General features: G+C 36.1%; 2 protein-coding genes across 2 annotated transcripts in view; both read left to right on the forward strand.

Annotated features, from left to right (window-relative positions):
• LOC136801050 (uncharacterized) overlaps positions 1-15,950 on the forward strand; it is a 66,631-nt gene extending 50,681 nt beyond the window's left edge. Inside the window, exons 30-43 of the mRNA XM_067057678.1 lie at positions 1,343-1,523; positions 2,429-2,551; positions 2,992-3,213; positions 3,881-3,987; positions 4,940-5,117; positions 6,131-6,297; positions 7,282-7,580; positions 8,264-8,437; positions 10,942-11,223; positions 11,881-12,006; positions 12,748-12,933; positions 13,461-13,587; positions 14,338-14,513; positions 15,724-15,950. Of these exons, the coding sequence (XP_066913779.1) occupies positions 1,343-1,523; positions 2,429-2,551; positions 2,992-3,213; positions 3,881-3,987; positions 4,940-5,117; positions 6,131-6,297; positions 7,282-7,580; positions 8,264-8,437; positions 10,942-11,223; positions 11,881-12,006; positions 12,748-12,933; positions 13,461-13,587; positions 14,338-14,506 (2,341 nt within the window). The 3' untranslated portion in view covers positions 14,507-14,513; positions 15,724-15,950. The remainder of the gene's footprint in view (positions 1-1,342; positions 1,524-2,428; positions 2,552-2,991; positions 3,214-3,880; positions 3,988-4,939; positions 5,118-6,130; positions 6,298-7,281; positions 7,581-8,263; positions 8,438-10,941; positions 11,224-11,880; positions 12,007-12,747; positions 12,934-13,460; positions 13,588-14,337; positions 14,514-15,723) is intronic.
• LOC136801051 (uncharacterized) lies at positions 14,617-22,098 on the forward strand (the record flags this gene model as incomplete). The annotated part of the gene is made up of 6 exons (XM_067057679.1): positions 14,617-14,842; positions 15,724-15,749; positions 17,194-17,198; positions 21,046-21,128; positions 21,508-21,655; positions 22,008-22,098. Coding segments are annotated over 5 exons (462 nt in total), but the record flags the coding sequence as incomplete, so codon positions are not given.
• Between the last annotated feature and the right edge of the window lie 308 nt (positions 22,099-22,406).

Consider the following 22,406-nt stretch of genomic DNA (forward strand, 5'->3'; position numbering starts at 1 on the left):
ACTAATTTCGGTTAATAAAGGCGTAAAAAATTTGGATTTGAATTTTTTGGCTGGGGGGAAAAATCGAGTAAAAGTTTTGGTCGGGGATAAAACATCGGGTACAAGTTTTGGTCGGGTGATAAAATGTCGGGGATAAATTTCGTCGGGGAAAAATTTCGTCACCCCCTCAAAATTTTCATCACTTTCCCCCGACAAGGTGTATTCAAATGTTTTTTTTTTACTGTACAGGAGTCAACGATGGTCAAGTAAATCAGGGGTTCCCAGATTGAATCCCCACTCCTTTCAATGTTCCATTCTATTTATAAGTAGCATACCTGACTGACCCTAAAAACCGTCAAATTATTCGAAAGACTTTAATAGTCCTACGTAAAACATTGATTCTTATCACTGACCTTTGTATATCCCTGGACCAAGTTACTCAAAGCTGGCCAAGCATCGTAGTTTTTTTGAAATTGGTACCTGCGGAAACAGCGCTATGTCTAATTTCGCTCGTGCACTAGTGATGTAGCGCCGTTTGTCGGTAGGAAAAGTTTCAAACCATACAATGGCTTCTTTGCGGGTACCAACTTTCAAAAAAACTTCGATCAAAGATGGCGGATATAGCTTGGTCCAGGGATATATAAAGGTCAGTGATTCTAACAGATAAAGTGATGGCAAATTTACATTTTTGAGTCTGAGATGACTCACTATGAAGCAGCAAAAATTTATCATTATTGTTTTGCGTTTGAGGTTTATGTCAGATGGTAAAATACACCAAATTTGGTGCCCAATTTGCCTAAGGGGTTAATGAGTGTAGTTTGTTGCTTTTCTAACAAGTCTGCCACACAGAAAACCAAACATCAGGTCTTAGGGTATAAAGATTCCTCTTAATGTTAAAGAAGACTGATAAAATCATTACCGGGTGCAGCAGAAAAAACTTTGGACGTTTGGCGAGCCACTGAGGCCGAACAAAGTCTTGTTTAGACTCAAAACCACTTTTATTAGAAAGAGGACATGCTAACTTAAATTTTGCGGTATAACTTTTTAAGTTTGGTCAAGTAGTTGTCAAGTTATAAGCTTTTGAAGTTAAAATTCACTTTTCGAAAAGTGTGAAAAACACGTAATAAAAGGGTATTAAATTAAGCATTTTTAAGCGTTTTCGATAAGAATTTTTTTCAAAATATTCTAAAAACTGACTATTTACTAAAAACTGACTATGTTGTAAACGAAAACTGCTTTTAAAAGTATTTTAACAATTAATTATGTCGTAAAAGTCGTTAAATAAGTCAAATACTGAGCTATTTTTTCATTATTTGCATAAATTTAATACACCTTTTTTTACGTGGTAGTATTTTCATCAAAGGTATTGGATGAGAGAGGGTAAATATTCCTACCCTGAATCATGTCTCCAAATCATGTATCGTGGTTTTTCTGAAAAAGAACCCTTCAAGAGTGGAATCTATAAAATTCAAATCAAAGGTGACATTGTTCAGACATATTGTGACTTTGACCGACATGGGGGAGGCTGGACACTAATCACCAAGGTATTCATCATCTTTTTTCTTTAAATTGAGAAAAAAGGTTTGACCATTATTTATTTACAGTGGACTCCCCAGCGGGCACACAACGTCAAAACAACGTCCATTTGACATTCATAACGTCCAAATAACGTTATTTGAACGTTAAAACAACGTTGTGTGTCAGCTGGGTCTAGCTAATTCGAACTTATAGTATTCGAATCTTTCTATAATTTATAGAAGTGTATTTCTCAGGTCTATCATGAACATGGGTCTATTGACCTCTATGAAACAATCTTACATCTTTACAATTTATAGATCTTATCACTCTATTCGTTTGTCAGTTCTAATTTGAATTTCCCTACGGACGGTGCATTTACAACATTGGTTGTCAAACCGTTCCAAATATCAATGCTCCTATAGTAAAGTGAATTCGTTTGGTGTCCTCTAATGCCGTCTTCAGCGAAATTCCTCTTTAATTAGAGATTGTGCTTACGTCGAGGTCGATTTCGAAAAACGAGTTTCTGACATAGGGAAAATTTATCATGGACATTAAGATGTTTATATACTTCCACCATGTCCCCGATTTTACGCCGGATCTTGAGGCTGGGTAGGTTCATGACTTGTAAACGTTCTTAATATGAATGGTTTCTATAACCACCGACAAGTCTTGTGGCCCTACGTTGGACACTTTCAATTGCATCAGAGTGAATCTTTCTATAATTCGAAGAAAATTTCAATCCCCTTCAATAAAAAACACTCCTGAAATTCTTTCTATAGTTCGAATCTTTCTGTACTTCGAACAAATTATATCCCCGAGTTCGATTAAGCGGAAGTCGATTGTACTTATCAGTTCACCTGATAGAATTTCCGTAGAAATGTCTTATTGATAATTCTCAAAACTTTAAAACTTAAACAATTTGCATTTAAAGGTTTCCACAACTAACGGTTGGACAAAAGAAAATTCGATTCTGCGCAATGAGAATGATGCTTCGAAAGGGGATTACTCTATTTTCAAATATATTGATGATTTAAAGTTTAAAGATCCGGCTGAGGTAAATAGAATATACTCTTTGAATCCTAATTGTAATAGAATAATGATAAATGAAAGAGATTTCATGCTACTGGTGAAATTCGATTATTTTCTAAGCAATAGATTGGTATATTAAAGCTATCAAACTAGGCACCAGTTTATCTTTAGATAGATTGCGTGCAAATAGAAATGTATTGGTTGAAATCGAAACGAATTCCCTAAAAGAAAAGAATGTGGAAATTATAATTTGTAAAATTTGATATTCAGATTGAGTTGAAAACTTCAAAAAATATTGACATTCTCCTTCTCAGATGGATTTCCGATTCAGCGAAGTATCTAAAGAGACAATTTATATCTCATTCACCAAAAGTTTAAAAAATATGTGCTAATATTTGTTGTGTAGAAAATCCATGTTCCGTCTCCGACGAAATACCTTACTTTGACCACTACTATCCTTTTTAGACTTCTTTCGATTACATGCTCGAAGCCAACAGTGTCGATTCAAACGGTGGCATATTTTCGTTACCGGTTGATTTTACACTCTTGAATTGCCCGCCAAAAGACAAAAAGCCTGTCTTACAGAAGAAGTTTGGATCTTGGAATGAAGAAACAGAGAACCTCTTGAAATATCCGGTCACGGCTGGTTCGAAAAATGGTATCTTTTTAGCAGCAAGCCCTTCAGATGTGAGTATGCAATAAGAATTCTTTTTTATTGACTGCACTGAGGTTTCTATTTCAGTTTGTCCTAGCGACATGGTTAGGGCTAATGAGCCCTAGAGCCCTAGAGGCAGATTTTATAATATTGAGCTTTTCTTCCATTAAAATTTTTTATTTGAAGACTTTTTCTAGAAAAAAATCATCCATTCATCCTATCCATTTGGAATCGGCCTTTCTGTTGACTTATTGTTTGACCGATATTATATTTAACCAATAAAAAGCTTCCAATCGTTTCGGATCGGAGCGGAACCGTAATGTGTGATGAAAATTATCTCAAACCTTTTTAGTAGAACCTGCAATTAACCCCCCACTTTAAAAAGTCACACCCAGTACGGTTTAAAGGAGTAATATGGGGGAAAAGTGTGGCGCCCTCCCCTACCTTCCGGTAGATAGCTATCAAAAGAGGAGTATTGGGTGACTTCCGACTGCAGACCGTTACTTACGGCTTATTATCGAAATTCAAGCAATAGCTGGATCCCGCTTATTAGCGATTTGTGATTTTAATCTGAGTCAACTAGTTAAAACCCAATTGTTCGAAATTGAAAATAGTTTAAGGGGCTTTTTACACGCCAGAGGTGGACTTAGATTTCTTCAATATTTGTTCGAAAAAGGAAGCACCAAATTGTCTTTATAGGATTCATCTGATGTGTTAGGAACAATCGTGACTTCAGGCAATGGAAAATATTTGTCAACCCTTACAAAACCGAACATAGTTAAACTTTGGGTTCGTGAAGGAGGAAGGTATGTTTCAGCCCTACTTAAATATTTTACATTGCAGTGTCTACATTGTTTATACAATAGACTCTTTTTAAACTTGAATTTCTCCTTAAATTGAACATAAGTTTCCCCGTCCCTTCGTTAAGAATGCCTCATAAATCTTACTCCAGAACTCATAATTTCCTTTAAGTCGAACAAACTTGTGTCCCTGTGCACGTTCGAGTTGAAAACTTCATTTTACAACCTGGTTGCTAAGTAATAAAAGCAACCTCCATTATAATAATTCAGTTGACGCTCTCTAATCAATTTTCAAGGGGAACTGCAATCAAGGTCATAATATTTGAGAAAAAGGGAAATTCCCTAGGAGATTTTGAAACCACAATCGATTTGTAAGTGCTCTAAAGTAGGTTGGAAGGGTAGAGTTGTAACGCTAGACTTAAGATTTAAGGACCTTAGGATATGAGGATCCATTAGTTAAAAAATAGTCCAATAAGGCTCAGAGAGTATAGCCTAGAAGTCTGCCAACCCCTTCCAAATTGAAATATTCGATTAAATTAAAGAAATAGCCCAAAATCAACTTTCTCTCCAGAACTTTAAATCCTGATGAACGTTAAAAATAACCGGAATTCTCAATATATTTCAACCATGATTGTGGATTTTCATCGAATAAGGAAGCGTATCGAATAGTAGAGCGTCGTTATTAGAGTTTCTTGTTGACTTTCAATTTTATCGAATAATGAAGCATATCGAATAGTAGTAGAACGTCGTTATGAGAGCGTCAACTGTATTTCCTAAATGGGGGTGAACGAAGGCGACATAACAACAGAGCGGTCCGATCCTTAAAATGGAGAGGGTTTGCTTGATTTGATTAACCCTTTCATTGCACTTAGCATATGGCGATATGAAGGGTCTCGTCCCTAAAGAGTTGGTTGAATTTATTTAAAATTTACTGTTTTTCTTTATTTTCTTTCTCTAGCCGCAAATCTTGTAACGATATTAAGATCAGAGGCTTTCACAAAGGAAAGACTGACTACAAGGATGGTTTCTACATGCTGAAAGATAATTTAAACATTTACTGTGATATGGAAACCACGCCTAATGAAGGATGGACACTGTTGGTGGCTTCCAATAACAAAGGATGGAGCGCTCAACAGGTTTGTTCCGTAGATGGTTTCAACGTTAGATACCTTACCTTGACAGATCGAGCTTGCCCGGTTTGCAATGACACGTTCTCTCCACTGTTGCCGATTTCCCATTGCTCTTTTGAACAGCCTGCACCATCTCTCAGTTGGTCGATTCAAGTTTTGGTTGGTCTGCCCTGTGGTCTTTTCCCAAGAAGGAGCTCCCAAAGGATTACCTCTGAGGATAGTTAGATAGTTAGAACGTTAAATACATGGATGTTATGGACGACATTTGAACGTTGTTATGCAACTATGTTTTTTGTTAGCTTATACAATACGTCACTCGCGTTTTTCTACGCAATTAACGTCTATCCCAAAAAAAATTAACGTCTATTCATGATATGCACCATTGCAATGTCTTCTGACATTACATCATGGACCCAACAGCTGATTGGTTGTAAGTGATGTAAAATCAATCAATACGTCACTTTCAACCAATCAGCTGTTGGGTCCGTTGAAGACATTGCAATGGTGCATATCATGAATTCCACTTTGCGACTTTTTCGAATGTTTTGGGCTCTACATTCGATTTTTTGACGTCACTTTAAACTTTTGAAGCTCCTGCAGTAGCAAAAAAATCGAATTGACGTCAATACACTTGAAAGGCTTCTATTTTTCGAAAATCATCAAAGTGGAACTCATCAAGAAACGGAATGAAAAATCCTGTTTCTTGGTGAGATGTTTGCTAGGTTTTTGTTATTTCATCGTTCTTGGAAAAAAACCGCTGACACTCAGTTTGAACGGAGTCGAATTTTTAACTTTCTTTCATAAAACCAAAAATAAATTAGCCCTTAAAAATTAGGTGTCTGTGCTTTCACAATTCTTACCAGACTGGGTTTCTTTAACAATTCGTTTAACTAACGTCAAAATAAAAACAATGTGTATATCTAACTTCAAAAAAGGTTTCTGAATTTACCGCTTTTGACGCGACTAGAACTAGGACTAAGTTTTCTCAGCTTTTTACCAAATTTTTCACGCCATTTCAGGTTTTGGAGCGTAACATCAACCGACCATCATTATACAACGATTATTCCATTTTGAATCGAGCCAACAAAATGAAATCTCTCTCCAAAAATTCTACCTTTAAATACATGTTGGACGCCAAGCTTAGACGGCATTGGGGTGGTATATGGAGAGCACCTATCGAATACTCGTAAGATTACAATTTAACTGTGCAGTAAACTTTTTGCTTCTGGTGAAAATTAGTGAATAGGTATGATGTTAGGCTATGGTGCGCAAGGTTCATTGGCTCAATCCCCAGGTGGGTTATACCAACGATTTCGTACTTAGCACAAAAATGACACTTGATGTCCCTCTGATTGGCGTTTAGGATTTAAAGGTAAGAATCAAGGTTAGGAGCGATCAAGGGAGAAAGAGTGACGCCCCCCCCCCTACCTTCGAGTGGAAATCTATCAAAATATAGCCATCAGGTCGCCTCCGATAGTGGTTGGAGATTTAATTATTTTTCTTGTTATCATAGTTGTGCTAGTTGCTAAATTCTTATAAAAATTTTACACTTTTCACAATAGCTCCCTATAACATATTTCTACTTTCAAAAATGTAAAGTTTAAGTAACGATAATGAAACGGTCTTCCTAACTGTTTGAGAACTGGCCCGTAAAAGTTTCAAGGGTACGATCATTCAGGTTAAATCTATCACACCAGAAGACAAATTTAGACATAATAGAAAAAAAAGCAAAAAAAACAATGGAAGGGACAAATTCTATTTTATGCAAACTTTATCCCGTAACAAATATCTTATTATCAAATAACAGCCATGTCATTGTATTAGACGGATCATAAATGACTCCGTTCTTAAGTTCTTTAGAATTGCTAGAGTCGGAGCGTCACAATAGGCGCTGTGGTATAGTGGTCATTAACCTTGGTTGCTACACAGGCGACTGAGGTTCGATTCCCACTCGCAGCGGTTCACTTGGCAAGTGAATGAACCTTCGCCCGGGTCAACCATGCCATGTGAGAGGAATTGGGTAGTCAGTTCAAGGTGCTGACGGGGCGCTAATTGAAAGCGTCTATAGTTGCGAAAATGGGCCTTAAAAGCATCCTGCGACTCAACCAAATAGAAACACCCATGGAAATTTTTCAGCTCAGAAAACTTTAAATATCGCTTTTTGTCATAGGTTTACACAAACTTCATCTAATCTTGACAACGTCCACCTGATTCACAAATTCAGTGATTGGGCTTACGAAGCAAATTGGTATAGCTCTCCGCAAAAACGATTCCCATATCTAGGTGATCCATCCAAAGGACGTGCTCTCTTGACAACAGCATCGTATGTGGATTATTGGGAATATGGTACCATTATCTCCAATATATCCAATCGTAATCCAGCACCTTGGATGAATGATAATGTCAAAAGTCCAGGCTCTATTTGGTACTGGTTAAATGAGAATGATTGTAATATTGATTATGCTAAAGGTAATTACATAAATTCATTTTATAATTGTCAAAAGGTGAAATCAATTAGATTGGTTGTTTTGCGGGCCTGACCGACCCTGAAATCTCAAAAATCGAAATAAAAATAAAATTAATTTTGGTAGTACATTGTTTTACAGACTCCCAAATTTTCAAATTTTCGTAGTTTTTCCAAGGTTTTGAGAATTGTATGTTCAATTTTTCATTTTATACATGAATTTGAGCTTTCTCTGTCTTTTTATTTTCTATGTCACATTTTTGTCAAGATCTGGTAGTTTTTGCTTTCTTTTTAGGGGATTTTTTAGGTAAAACTTCTACTTTTATTTTGCTTCTTTTTGGCCAACAAGAAATCCTCTTTTTTGGGTTGCTTGGCCCGTAAAACAACAAATTAAATTGGCCTCGCCTTATTCATAATTTGAAAAAGGAATAGGGAAGAAACCTGGATGGGTCCTGGAAAATGGGTTTGAAATTTTACTTAAACACCTTCTTTTCTACACTCCTGGTGGCAACTTTCACTTTCGTTTTGAACCAAACATTAGACCATTTTTTCTTACATATGTATCATATATCTTTCTCCATAAATGAAATACGCACATTGAAAAAATTCTAGTAAGGCATTTTTAACTTGTTCGAGTTAATGAGACATTTGAGATATAGAGACTCTTATGTACTGCATTATTTTTCAGTGGATGGAGGTTTCAGTACTTGGTCAACATGGTCAAAATGCTCATGGTTCTGTGGCCAAGGAACACAAAAAAGACATCGACTCTGCAACAATCCCATCCCCAAGTGTGGTGGTGATGAGTGCCCTGCGTCACAATCTTTAGAAGAAACTCAATCATGCCAAGGACCTTGTGACGGTAAAGATTTATACATTTCTGTTACAGTTGAGTCTCTATAATTAGATTTTCAAGAGGGCTCAATAATTTTTCGAATTAGAGGGGGATTCGAATTACAGAGAACAATTACTACTTTCCAGCTGAAGAGAACAACATTTAAGTTCGAATAGTAGAAATAATAATAATAATAATAATGTTTTACAGATTTCCAGGCCACCGTGCAAGCACATGGGCCTCTATAAATCGCTCATACATTGGTTTGGTTTATTACAAAGGTTAACTTCAAACAGATATGCAACAATAGTGACAGTTTCAATCATACTCAAACATTTTCTCTTTCCAAGCTAGACCGAGGTTTTCTTTAAACTCTTGTATTGTAGATGATTTAACTACTTTTTCAGGTAGGCTATTCCACTGTTCAATGCCCCGATAGTAAAGGGAGTTGCTCTGGGGTCCACGGACACCATCGTTCCCGAAAATTCTTACCAGCTCAGAATTATGTGTTCTCATTGGTCTTATTCGTTGGTTAAATTTCTTAGGAACACACGATTTTTCATAGTGATTTAAATGTTTAAAGATCTCAACCATATCACTTACCGCACGCCTATATTTTAGACTTGGGATTCCAATTCTTTGTAGTCTGCTTTCATAACATAGTCGTCCACATGTTTCGACTGTTTTTGTAGCGCGCCGCTGAACACCTTCTATAAGTTTTTTGTGTTTTTTCAGTTTCGGTGACCAAATGACTTGGGCATATTCTAGGTGGGGCCTGACAAATGTTATGTAAAGTTTACGGAATAATTCAGGAGTGAGATACGTGAAGGCTCGTCTAATTAGACCAGCCATTGAGTTTGCCTTTTTTACTTGGTTTGATATATGTTGGTCGAATGAGAGATTTTGGTCAAAGATAACTCCGAGATCCTTTTCGAATTGTACATGTTTCAGTAAATTTCCTCCGAGTGTGTATTGATGTACATGTTTAATTATATTTGGCTTACCTAACGTTAGTACATGACATTTGTCGGGATGAAATTTTAAAAGCCACGTATCTGACCATTGCTGTAGTCGATCGATGTCCTCCTGGATTATAAGTGCATCTTCAATTGATTCTACTTTACTAACAAGTTTAGTGTCGTCAGCAAATAAAAAGAGTTGTGATTTAATTGAATCTGGTAAATCGTTGATGTATAGAACGAAAAGGGTAGGCCCTAGGACACTACCTTGGGGTACTCCACTAAGAACTAATTGTTTTTCGGATTCAACTCCATTTACTTTAACTATCTGAAATCGATCCTTCAGGAAGTATCTGATCCATTCAAGCAACTTATTTCTTATTCCGTAGGCTTCTAATTTGATTAAGAGCCTTTGGTGGGGAACTGAGTCGAATGCCTTTGCAAAGTCAAAGTATACTGCGTCAACAGCTTTACCGTTAGCAATGTCTTCGGTACACACATCTAGATAGTTTAGCAGTTGTGTTACTGTTGATCGGCGATTGATAAAACCATGTTGCTTGTTAGAAAGTAGTTTCTCTTGCTCTAGATGCGACATAATATGTGTTTTAAGAATCTTTTCCATCATTCGACACACAATGGATGTCAGGCTAATCGGACGGTAGTTTTCCGCTATATTTTTTGTTTCCTTTTTTGTAAACAGGTGATACATTAGCATGCTTCCAGTCGTTTGGGAGACAACTTTCGTTGAGAGATTTTGTCATTATTAGGAAAAGCGGTTCTGCAATATATTCAGCGAGCTCCTTTAGCATCCTTGGGTGAAGTTCATCTGGCCCCATGGATTTGTTTGGATTTAACGCCTTGAGTTCCTTTTTTATAGTTTCAATTAGTATATTTATCTCTACTTCTTTATCCGTCCTGGAATGGAATTCAGGGAGTTGTTCAAGTGGCTCACGTGTAAAGACACTACAGAATTGGCTCTGGAGTATGTTGGCTTTACTTTTGTCATCATATTTGATCGAATTTTCATTATTAGGGTTTTCGAGGAGAGGATGTATTCCCGTTCTTGCTTTCAGATTGCTGCGTACATTCATACATTCGTACATTCATAGAATTCATACAATGCAAAACAAAAATGCTTTTGTCTCTTTCTTTTTATTTTGACCCTACACTAGAGGTAGCATATTTCGTCCCTAGGCGAAAATATAAAAATGTAGTGTTTCCGGAATGCGGGTGAAGGAAAAAAGCTCTCGTGCGGCCGGCCGGCCAGAAAAAAATTCAACTACTAACGAACAAAACTTGATTTACAAGCGGGAATATCTAACCAAACGACGTTTGATAGGTTGAACGGTCAACTTGATTTTCTTTATGATGAACCATATTTATAGAATTTATAATATTTCTGCGGCCGCGTCAGAAAATTTTTATTTTTCACCCGGCCGGTTTCCAGAAACACTACTTTTTTTCATTTTTTTTTCTTGATACGTTTCTTTCTTTACTCTAGGTTATTTACTTTAGATATAAAGGTCTTATTCATTGAATTTTATTCCATTTTTCTTTTTGTTATCTTCACAGTCTCCAAAATCACCACATTCGACAATTCCTTTTGTTTGGAGCCTGAGACTGGTCAATGCAATCCATCAGACGGCACTGTCATCAAATACCGATCAACAACTTCACATTGCAAAAATGAAGACTCTGATTTCATCTTTAATCGTGATACTGGGAAATTGATTCATAAATGCAGTAAAAAACCTGTGTGTATCAAAGATCAGTCTACAGGCTGGGGAGTATCTCTGGTTGTCAACTCTACTTGTAAAGAACCAACTAGTGATTTGAATCTGGCAAGGACTTATTGTAAGATTGTGTTTAGATTTCTTTTGCAAGGGAACGCTAAAGATTGGAATAGGATTACTGCTTAAACAGCATTTTTAAACAAAAGAAAGAACAAATCTCGCTCCTTTCAACCCTGCGCAAGCACAAATACAGTAGAGTCTCCAAAATCGAACACGCACGGGGAACACAAATTTGTTCGAGTTTTTCGAGTTTTGGAATAAGGTTTATAAGGTATTTTTCGTGCTAAGGAGACATTTAAGTTGTAAATGTTCGAGTTATAATCCACTGTATTGAGAAATTCGTTTATTTAGTCTGCGTTGTCAGCATAGAGGCTCCCCTCCTTTCTTTATTATGAAAAATCTACTAACTTTTTCCCGATTAATTCTCCCGGTTGATAATGATATCAGTGTGAGATTGAAATTGGTTATTAATTTTGAATTCAAAGCAATAGGCTATTTCACGGTCATAATAAACCAATGCACTTTGATGATGATTTTTGATGTCTTAATTTTTGGAGTATCGAAGAAATAATGAGGAAGCTATCGTATCCATAGAGTGAATTTGCGATCAGATAGAGGTAGATTTCAGTGTCTAGGGGTAAAATATGTGCCAAGGGTAAATTTGCAGGGGTACATCACTGAAAAGATACACGCCAATTAATGGATTCTCGTTTTTCAGACGACAGTGTTCAATTTTCAACCAAATGTTTAGAAGCTTCAGGAGGAACACCAAGAGATGGGAGAACCGTTATAACATGGAATCAATGTTCAGAAGACAAAAGACGATTGGTCTTCCCAACCATTGGTGAGTGTGATATCTCGTTCGGTTATAATTCATGATATTCATAACGTAATGTTTTCTACGGAAATACCCCGGTTTTAGCCAGTAGTGGCAAATTTAAACTAGACAAAAGTTGTATAAAATTTGCCACTACTGGCGGAAACTGGGGTCTTTCCGTAGAAAACATTATGTCATGAATGTCATGAATAAACAGGTTCTAAGTTTGTCCTTAGAGTTTAAGTGGCCTGCGCCTGAGTTGAAAAATGATCTACTTAGTTTGAGAAAATGAGAAACTTTAAAGAATAGGAAATATCTTTAAAAACCTTATATTCTCATTGTTAAGCACAATAAAGCCTGCCGAAAAGTGAAAGGGAAAAGCCAAAAGGATACCATTTAAGTTAGACTGAATTGTGAAATTTTAGTCATTTTTTATCCGTTTTAGTTTCATTTAATGTAGGTGCCACCTAGCTGAGTAGGTGACCCTTGAACTATTTCTTTGTATCAGTTGCCATAGAAACTTTATAAAGTGTTGTTGCTGTTTTCACAGCATGCTATCAGTGATCACCAGTTCTTTGACAATTAATCAGAAGCTATGTGCAATCTCATCCAGTACTCATCCATCCAAACCGCGTGACCCGCGCGTGACTTTCATGCGAATGCTGGATAAGCCATTATCTTGGTTTAGTGAATTTCCTCGAGTTTGTTTTTACTTCTTAGCATCATTGAAAGTTTTATTTCGAAAGTTCTCTTTATATTTCTTTATAGCAATAGGAAAAGTTAAGGTATCGAAGTACGAGTTCAGTGTAACTACAATTGACGAAATTGCTAAGCATCAAAGTTATCCGGATTCACCAACAAAAACGGGTCGTATTGACAATCTGGAGCTGACCAGAAATATTGGAGCTAATTATGTTGCCCGACTTCAAACATACTTTGTTGCACCTCAATCAGGTATATAGATTGATTCGTTTGTTTTTTTTGTTCAATAATTAGGCATAATGACTGATAAAAATAAAAATATTTGTGATTTTGGCAAACTTTTCACGTTTTCGCTATATCATCGGTATAGTAGATAGTAATTTCCCGGATGTGTCTGTTGCTTTTTTCTATCTATACATACACGTTTTTTTTATATATAAGAACATAATGCTTTGGTGGACAAAATATTAAGAGCAAGTTAAGAACATTTTAAGGCTTTTTGAGTTTGTTGTCAACTTTCTTTTTACAAATAACCGCAGTCTTTGTATTTTTGGGGTTGAAAGAGGCTACAGTATTGAATGATTTTACCCGAGACCGAAAGTCGACCACTTCGACGTTGAAGTCGAAAAAAGAGAAAGATTCGAAAGTAATCTACGAGGGTTTTCCCTTGAAGGGAACAGAGAACGGATTCGAATTATAGAAAGATTCGAATGATAAAAGTTAAAATAAGAAGGAAGAATCCTGCTACTGTATTACAACAGTAAGATTTTTGTTTCCAGGTGTATATCGTTTTGTTGTGTCGTGTGATGATCAAGGCGATTTGTATCTCTCAACGGACACTCAAGCTACCAACAAACGAAAAATCATTTCTGTCGCTTCATGGAATAGTTTCCACCAATGGGACAAGTAAGAAATATACATCTTTTGTTTAGAAAATCACTTTCAATCAAATGTTTTGTTATCGTTAGAAATCTGTAGGCGTAGTAGCGTAGTGGTCATCGTTCTTGACTTCCGTGCTGGAGGTCAGAGTTCGATTCCCACTCGGTGCTGCGATTCACTTGGCAAGTGAATGTGCCTTGGCCGGGTCAACCCATACCATGTGAGGGGAATAGGATACCATCACTCTGATACAAGAGTATGGGGAGATATGCCGGACATTGAATGTGGTGTGGCGATGGTACTCGTATGCTCATTACCTGCGAGAAGGCAAGGATCGCCCGTACTGTGCGAGTATCGTCATCGATATAGTACGGCTCCGAGATAGGGCCCGATCCGGTGATATCGGAGGGTCCACTTATCTCTCTCTCTCGTTAGAAATCTGTCTGTGTGTCTCAGCTTTCTAAAGTAACATGGTCAATTCTGACTAAAAATAACGGAGTTCCTAGTCGTGGGACGTTGGTGAATCGATATTTTCTGGAAATATCTAAACGCTGAAACAAAAACGTGTTAGGCACTAAAAGCAAATGGAGTTTAGATCGATTCATTTTATTTTCATACTTAAAAAAGTATGTCTCAGTGTCTATCTGCAGTGGAGACAAAAAAGGCTGTAACTTTTGATAGGGGTCGGATTAGAATTTTTTCTTTTTGGTAATATTCCACTCCTGTTTTTCTTTCCAACAAGCACAAAACTAATAAGATGATCTTAATTTATCTTAGACATGAAAAACAAAAATCAGGACCAATCAAATTGATAGCTGGACAGAAATATTACATGGAAGGTGTTTTCAATGAGAATACTGGTGGTGATCATTTCTCAGTTGGAGCTTACCTGCCGGATGGTTCATCTTTGTTACCTGTTACTAACCACTATCTGGATGAATTTTAATTGCTGTGTAAGTCAACTCTTCATAATAAAACTATTAAACACTGACCTTCATATATCCTGGACCAAGCTTTATCCACCGCCATCTTTGATCGAAGTTTTTATAAAATTGGTGGTACTTTAACATAAGCACTACTCAATGTGTGTCAATTTGTTATTCAATCAGATTTTCCGTTTTAAAATATCTTTCGCCAGCTTTGATGATCTCCGATCAAAGATTTTGCTTGGCCGGGATAGAAAAAACTGTCTCCGGGGTATATAAAGGTCAGTGCTATCAACCCGTAGCCTTTGATGAGACTGGATTAAATTTATCAGGTAGGGTTGACGTTACAATTCTGTGTCTATAAGAACATCAATAAAACATTTCATAAACATTTCACACATTTAACGTCAGGTACCTGGTAAACTCCAACCCAGTGTTCTTGCATTCCAAGGGTTGGTAGGTGTATAGGTCATTTCACGGTTGGAAGTAATACTATGTTATCAGAACCCAATTTGCTCTGACATACATCCTGGATCAAAATATATTGAGAATTTTGGTTAATTCCTCGTTTTTAGCAATTTAAAGTTCGGGCGAGAAAGTCGCTTTTGGGCTAATTGATAAATTTTTCGAATATTTCAATTCAGGGGGTCAAGCTGGAGTTTTTACAAGGTTTTCGATGATTCGGTTGATGATTGAATCTTGAGACAAAGGATTTTATTGCTTTTTCTAAAGAACGCGTCATCTCTATTATTTCAAATGACCAATTAGTGAAGTATATTATAAAAACTCCAGCTCATCCCAATTCAGAAGGGGTTTATAGACTTCCACGCTATATTCTGAGCCCAATTGGACCATTCTTGGACTTTGGGTCTTAAGTCTATTGTTAAAACTCAGAGTTAAAACTCTACCCTTCCGACCTATTTTAGAGCGCTTCCAAATCGATTGTGGCTATAAGATTTCGTTGGAATTTCCCTTTTGTTCCTAAATATTACGACCATGATTGTAGTCCATTTAACAGTCGAAATGGATCATGGGTAATCAGGACAGATCGCGCCTCCATAACGTCTTCTCGTTGGCTAGATGCAAAAACAGCCAAAAATTTAGACCAACAATTCAATTGCTACACTAATTCTTACGTGGGTTTAGTCATTTTGAATTTCTTTTTTTAGAACCCCTATCATGGCGGGTGCGTCAATGAATATTAAATTAACAAAATTCTACCATTTTGATTTTTCAGGTGCAAGAAAACTTTATGCACAAATTGTATGCACATTAAACACACATATATAAAAGTATTTAATTCTGTGGCATGGTTTACACTAAATTTGTGAAATGTAACCAGGCCTTTAGTTATAATAGGGAATTGATTTTTGATGCACTTTATAATATCCGCACTTGAACACCTCATACATAATATATACGCACATATAAAAGATTTATGAAAAAAAGTAAAATGAACATCTTAATAACATATTGACTCTGTTTAGTTTATCCTCCATTTAGATAATTAGTTTCCCCTGATATATTTTTGTATCAAAAACCCCATAGGCGAATTTAGGATCTGAATTTTGTCTACACAAAATGCGATTTTTTACCTCAGCCTCTTCCAGGCTTCTGGCATCCACTAACAGATTCGTGCTCCTTATAGAGGAGGTGTGTTCTTCTTAATTTTTCTGGACCAACGTCAACAAAAGTTAAAGCCTTTGGTTTAAATCAACACAAACAAGACGACTTAGAGTCGAAAATTTTACACAGTGCACGATTATTCATAGATGATATAGATAAGGTCATAGAATGAAACGACTGAAGTTATTCTTGCTATTTTTGGTCATTTTTGACCGTCTTAGACCTACTTTTATCCCAGAAAGATACGGAAATCTGGATTGCAGATTGCACAAACGAGGGCTGTGAGAATGTCAAAAAACTTAAGGTATATATCAAGAAAACTGTAAGATATTCTTGGATATATACACATACTTTTGAGACGGATGACTTTAAAGAAAATTCATCAAATTTCTTTGTCAAAACAAATCTGCAAAATATTAAGGCACTAGATACATAGATAGAAATGCAAAAATACCAAAAAGACCGGCCAGAAAATATCTGAAATGACTCCAAATTTGGGGACAAAAACTCAGACTCAAAAAAGAAAATAATATCGAAAATAAAGTGAAAGTTTGCCTAAATTTAAAAAACTCAAAGTATATATTTTGCTATATTTCAGTCATTTTTGAGTGTTATAGCCCTACTGCATAGGGTTCGAGTAAATTTTTAACTTAGTAATATACGATAAAATTTGGAAATTTGTGCAGAGAGAGAGATTCAAAATCCTCATGTTCAAATGTGTCATCGCAAGCAAGAAGTAAGAATTTTCCTTTTTCAGTCTCCTTTCACTTTTCTCCATATAATTTCTCAATATTTAAAAAAACTTTTAATGTTTTCGATTATTCAGCTCTCATATATCTTTCAAACGATGAATACCTTTTTACTTTATGAATGGGCCTGAGAAAATGTTTAAAAAGTGAAGTGTATATCCACATACTTTTAAATGATATTAGATACAATACTACCTCAATCGAACAAAATCAACCTTGGCAGGCATTTAATTTGTACCTACCTATTGACCTATTTGATATTTGGCTTAGGGATACCTTTTATGGTCCAGAGAGACACCTCTAAATCTTTTTAACCAATTTTTCTTCCAAAGCTGAGGTATGACTTCTTTGAAATCTCTAAAAATGAGTCTTTACACAGTCTTTACGTTGAATTTCTATTGTTTTCAAGTAAAAATTTGAAAATTCAAAGTCGAATTTCTCAGCTTTGGAAAATAATTGGGTCAAAAACTTTGGAGGTGTTTCTTAGGACCATAAAAGGTAATAAAAAAATTCTCTCAACTACGAAACTTAACTCCCTTAAGGTAAGATTCTCATTACTTGTCATTTTTCCAGAATCTTTGGAAATTAATCTTTTCTGTGCTAACCAGCATAAGATTGAAAGCTAGTTATTTTAGAAAGTTATTTCTAAAGGTAATGATAATCTTTAATGAAATTGCCTAAAACTTTCAGAAGCTTGTTTTTCAAACCCTAAGTCCTGGTCTTTTTCCGCTAGAAAAGTGGCTAAGGAATCTTAGTGCGGAAATGAGAATCTTATACAAAACGACGGATACATTTTTAAATCAATGACCAATCAATTGGTTCCCATAATCAATATAACCATAACTTTGCCATCCCTCATCCATGTTGACATCGCTCATCTAATTCCAACTACCATTCTTTAAACCTGGGAATAATAAAATAATAAAAGGTTGGAATCGCTGATAAAGGGTCAGAGAGGAAAACATCTTTTTTGTCACAATCAGTGATTCTGACCTTCCTTTTAATCCTATCTATTGAGAGGGGTGTCGGAATAACATGAGGGATGTCAACATTATATTAGGTCGTTTGTAAAAAATAGCTTGGTTCCCGTAGGACCCTCCCGGCGCTCCGGAAACGTCCGGAGCAAAGAGTGCCGTTTTTCGTGCTCCGGAACACCAGAAGATTCCGGAGTACTTTCAGTGTTCCGGAGCACGATTTTCGGTGATTGGCGGTCTGCACCGGAACTCCGGAACGTTCCAGTGCACTTCCGCTAGTTGCGCACGCGCGTATTCTAAAAAAATCAGCCGACTCATGGTAGTTTCAATATTTTGACCAGTGATGCTTTCGAATATAGCTAATGTGACAAATTCAATTTCATTGGCTGAATCATCATCTTCAAAGTATTTTATTTGACCAAAGTGTCCATATCCTGGGGACAAATATTTTTTGTAACCATGTTAAAAAAACATGAACGAAAATACCGACAAAAAGCAAGAAAAAAACTATTTGAAGAAGCTAAACAAAGCCAAACATGCACTCTCACCTCCTGCTAAGATGACGATGACCAAAACCGTCTAAAATGCCGAAAATGACACTGCATGGTACACTACGAGTGCACACAATTACCGCTTTATCAGCTAAAAATTTTCGCAAACACTTATAACGAACAATATCTATGTCAGAATTGCGTGCGGATAACACGATCTCTAAAGAACTCGTATCATATGATGCAGAGGGAGATTGAGAAGAAGGACAACGTCATTAAAAAGCTCAAAAACCAGCTAGCCAAGAACCGCAGCCTTAAGAACGATATCGAAAACATCTTAACCAATAAGATGGCTGACTTTGAAATAAAAACCAAGCAGATTATAAAAGAAGAAATAAAGCAAACGACGAATTACATAGAAAAAATATCAGAAAAAACATACGCTGAAATAACGAAGAAACACAAGGATAATTTCAAATCAGCAGTGAGAGAACACCAACAAGAAAACAAGAATGAAGAAAGAGACATCGAATCAAGAAAACGAAATATTATTATACATGGAATGGTGGAATTAGAGGTAGATAACAAAGAGGAACAATACAAAATATATATTGAAGGTATACTAGGTAACATTGGCGTCCAAGATATCAAACCGTCATCGCATTGGACAAAACAGAAGAGGGCTACATTGGCGTCCAATCAAGTTGATCTTAAAAAGTAAAGAGGAAAAAGAACGGATAATGCAAAATCTGCATAAGCTGAAACGATCCAATGAAATTGGTGGCTTTAGCATTACAGACGACTTCACCATCAACGAAAGAAAAATTATTAAAGATATGTGCCAAAAGGCGAAAAAAATGAATTTAAAAAATGATGATTTCGTTTTGCATGTAAGAGGAAGCCCTAGAACAAATCTTCGCCTAGTTCAAAAACCTAGGACAAAGACCAAAACAACGTCTTCTCTGTCCATATCTTCTGACGACTGAACGACAGATGAAGAATTAGACAATATCTTATAAATCTAAAATTATTTCGTAGAGGTCGATAGACCTGTGAAATATAATTCTATGAATAAAAAATAAAATAAATGTTTAAACGGTTTTTTTTTAGAAACTGATAAAAATCACTTGCTCCGGAAGCCCCGGAAGAGCTCCAGAACTTTCCGGAGAGAAAAATAGTATTTTTTAGCTGCCCTGGAAAACTCCGGAAGTTTCCGGAGCGCCGGGGGGGTCCTGTTTCCGTCACCGCGACTTTGAAAAGACAGTCAGTCGGTCTTAGCTTAGATCAACTTTTATGTTAGGGCAATCGTGTCTATTCCAAAATCTTGAGCATTCATCATAGATTGATTGAAATGATTGATTGAACTTGCAGCTGTTTAACAATCAATCTGTCAATCATCTTAGAGCTTAGAGCCAACCGTTGCATAATCGATCAGCTGATCGACAAGTTCGATTGATTCGCTGCCGGGTCTGGCTTACTTTAATGTCCTCCCCAAATAACCCCTGCCATAAATTCCTCTTTGAAATACTTAATAACTGATAATCTATTATACACAACCAAAACCTACCTGTAAAAATACTTACCTGAAAAAATCATACCTGCTGTCTGTTTTGTTGTAGTGATATATGGTGATGTTCAAAAGCAACTCTTTGATTGTAAGATTCCTATCACTTTATTAGTGCATTTACTAACTACACAAACATAAAATACTATGCCATAGCTAAAAGAAATAAAAGCCTCTTAAATACTCTAAAAAGCACAAAAAATACAAACAAGCAGCAGCTGACAGCATGCTGAAAACCGCCATATTTAAAAACGAGCAATGCTTGGTTACGTCTACCGGGACTTGCGGAGCGACAAAAAGTTAGATTTTATCTTAGCGAGTGAGTCAATCTTTAAGATATTCGAGAATGTTCGAGAAGCTTCTAAAGCACTTTCGTTTTCTAATTTTTTTATTACTCCGCGAAAGGCTATCGTAATACTTTCGCTATACGAAATTAAAAAGCCACCCGATTGTTGAAAGTTTTACTTTGAGAAGACAGACAGACAGACAGACAGACAGACAGACAGACAGACAGACAGACAGACAGACAGACAGACAGACAGACAGACAGACAGACAGACAGACAGACAGAAGGTATCTAAAAGAGAATTTTCAGATAATTTTCTCAAACATATTTCGCGGTCTCGGTCCGTTCTCAAGGAATCTTTAACAACATTTAGAATCTACAATACCCGAAGTTTTTCTTGTTCCCTATGGTGAGGTTTCGTCACTAATACTTCCTAAATCGTCGGAAAAGGTAATTAACTTTAATTTTACTTTTTTACTTTGCACCTTATATAACTTTGATATATTTTGAAATTGACCAAAAATTAATATTTGTCATCCACAAACTTTCATGCATAACAGCTGTCACAAACATTTGAAGCTCATCATCAAAATTTCAATTATTGATTTCTTTAATTTAATTGTATACCACTTGAAGACACAAATATAGTCTCGTTTTCTTTTGATCAAGATCACACTTGTTACCCAAAAAACGAGTGCACAATTTTAGCTGTCAAAGGCCTTGCGGACTGAACATTGCAGCTGGGGGAAGGGAACTTTTTTCTACATTTTTACTGCAAATTCCTGTGTTTTTCTTAAACATTTTTGTCCATGATTGTGGTTTCAAGTAGACTGTTTGTTTCAATTTGGTTATGGTTTCTTTTTTTTTAGGTTCCTAGAAAGGTCCATTATGTCATCTACTGGCTTCACTTTGATCATCTTTACAAATCTCTTCATTCTCACCAGCGCCATTGGTAAGATCAATCCCTGCTGGCACACAACGTCGTTTCAACGTTTATTTAACGTTCACAACGTTCATATAACGTTAGATGAACGTTGAAACAACGTTGTGTGCCAGCTGGGATCTTTTCAATTTGTTTTATCTAACTTTACACATCCCTGTCTCAGCGGCCAAGCTCAAATTTTTATCGGAATTAAGACCATTGCAAGCTCAATTGAATGAAATGTTTGAAAGTCAATTTCTTAGGAAATTTGACAAAAATGCTCACTAGCTTTTTAAAAGAACATTTTTAGGCTTAAAACACAAAAAAAGTTAAGTACACTCGAAATTTTTACAAACTTTGAATGTTGTTTTTATAATAAAAAAACGTGTAATGAATTCTTTTCATGTAGGCTTTACAAGAATTGAATCGAGCTACTATTACATCGGTGAACAAAATTCGAATTTCACTGAAGCCAGAAAACATTGCCAGCACCTTGGAGGTGATTTGGCAACCATTAACCATGTCGAATAGAATATCTACTTAGCCAATGCTATGAAGTAAGTATTATTGAAAATTTGTAATACAGTTTTTAGCTTCCGTGATAACTGCAAAGAATGAACATGATGCTCAAAAGTAGACATTGAGAATATAGCTTAGTGAGCCCTATCAATTTGAGCAATTTTATACTCTGATAAAGCACATTAAATTCATTATAATTAGTCTTTTAGTGTCTTGCTCGTTCGAGGAATTTAACTTAAGAACTTTAACTTGACGTATATTTCACCATTTGAAATAGAAGATATGTTCCCTCGCATGTTCATAAAAGTGAAGTTAAGTAATCGGTAAAATTACGACGACGAACGAAAATTTAACAGGCTAATGGTTTTCATCTCATTTTTTTAACAACAGATCTTTAGGTCATCCTAAATTCTTGAAAGCTCTCATTGGACTTAATGACATACAGAAAGAAGGTGAATTCAAATGGGTCAACGGAGAAGAAAATAATTTCGTCAAATGGTGCAAAAATGAGCCAAACAACAATTTCAAGAGGGAACATTGCGTCGAGCTGGTCCGTGATTGCTGGAACGATGTACCTTGTGGTTATATACATAAATTTATTTGTGAAGTTAAATCAGCATAGTTTCTCCCGGAACTTTTGTCAACATTATTTATTGTATAACTTAACATACAAAAACGTCAATTTTTCGCCTTAAAAATGCCATTTCTCAGCACCAGGTGGTCGAAACTTAACAAATAATCCCATTTTCTTTATCTACTTTTTTACGCTGAATCCCGTTGGTAGCCTCA

This window comes from Clytia hemisphaerica, unplaced genomic scaffold, assembly GCF_902728285.1.
Source record: "Clytia hemisphaerica strain Z4C2 unplaced genomic scaffold, Clytia hemisphaerica genome assembly, whole genome shotgun sequence".
Classification (NCBI taxonomy): Eukaryota; Metazoa; Cnidaria; class Hydrozoa; order Leptothecata; family Clytiidae; genus Clytia; species Clytia hemisphaerica.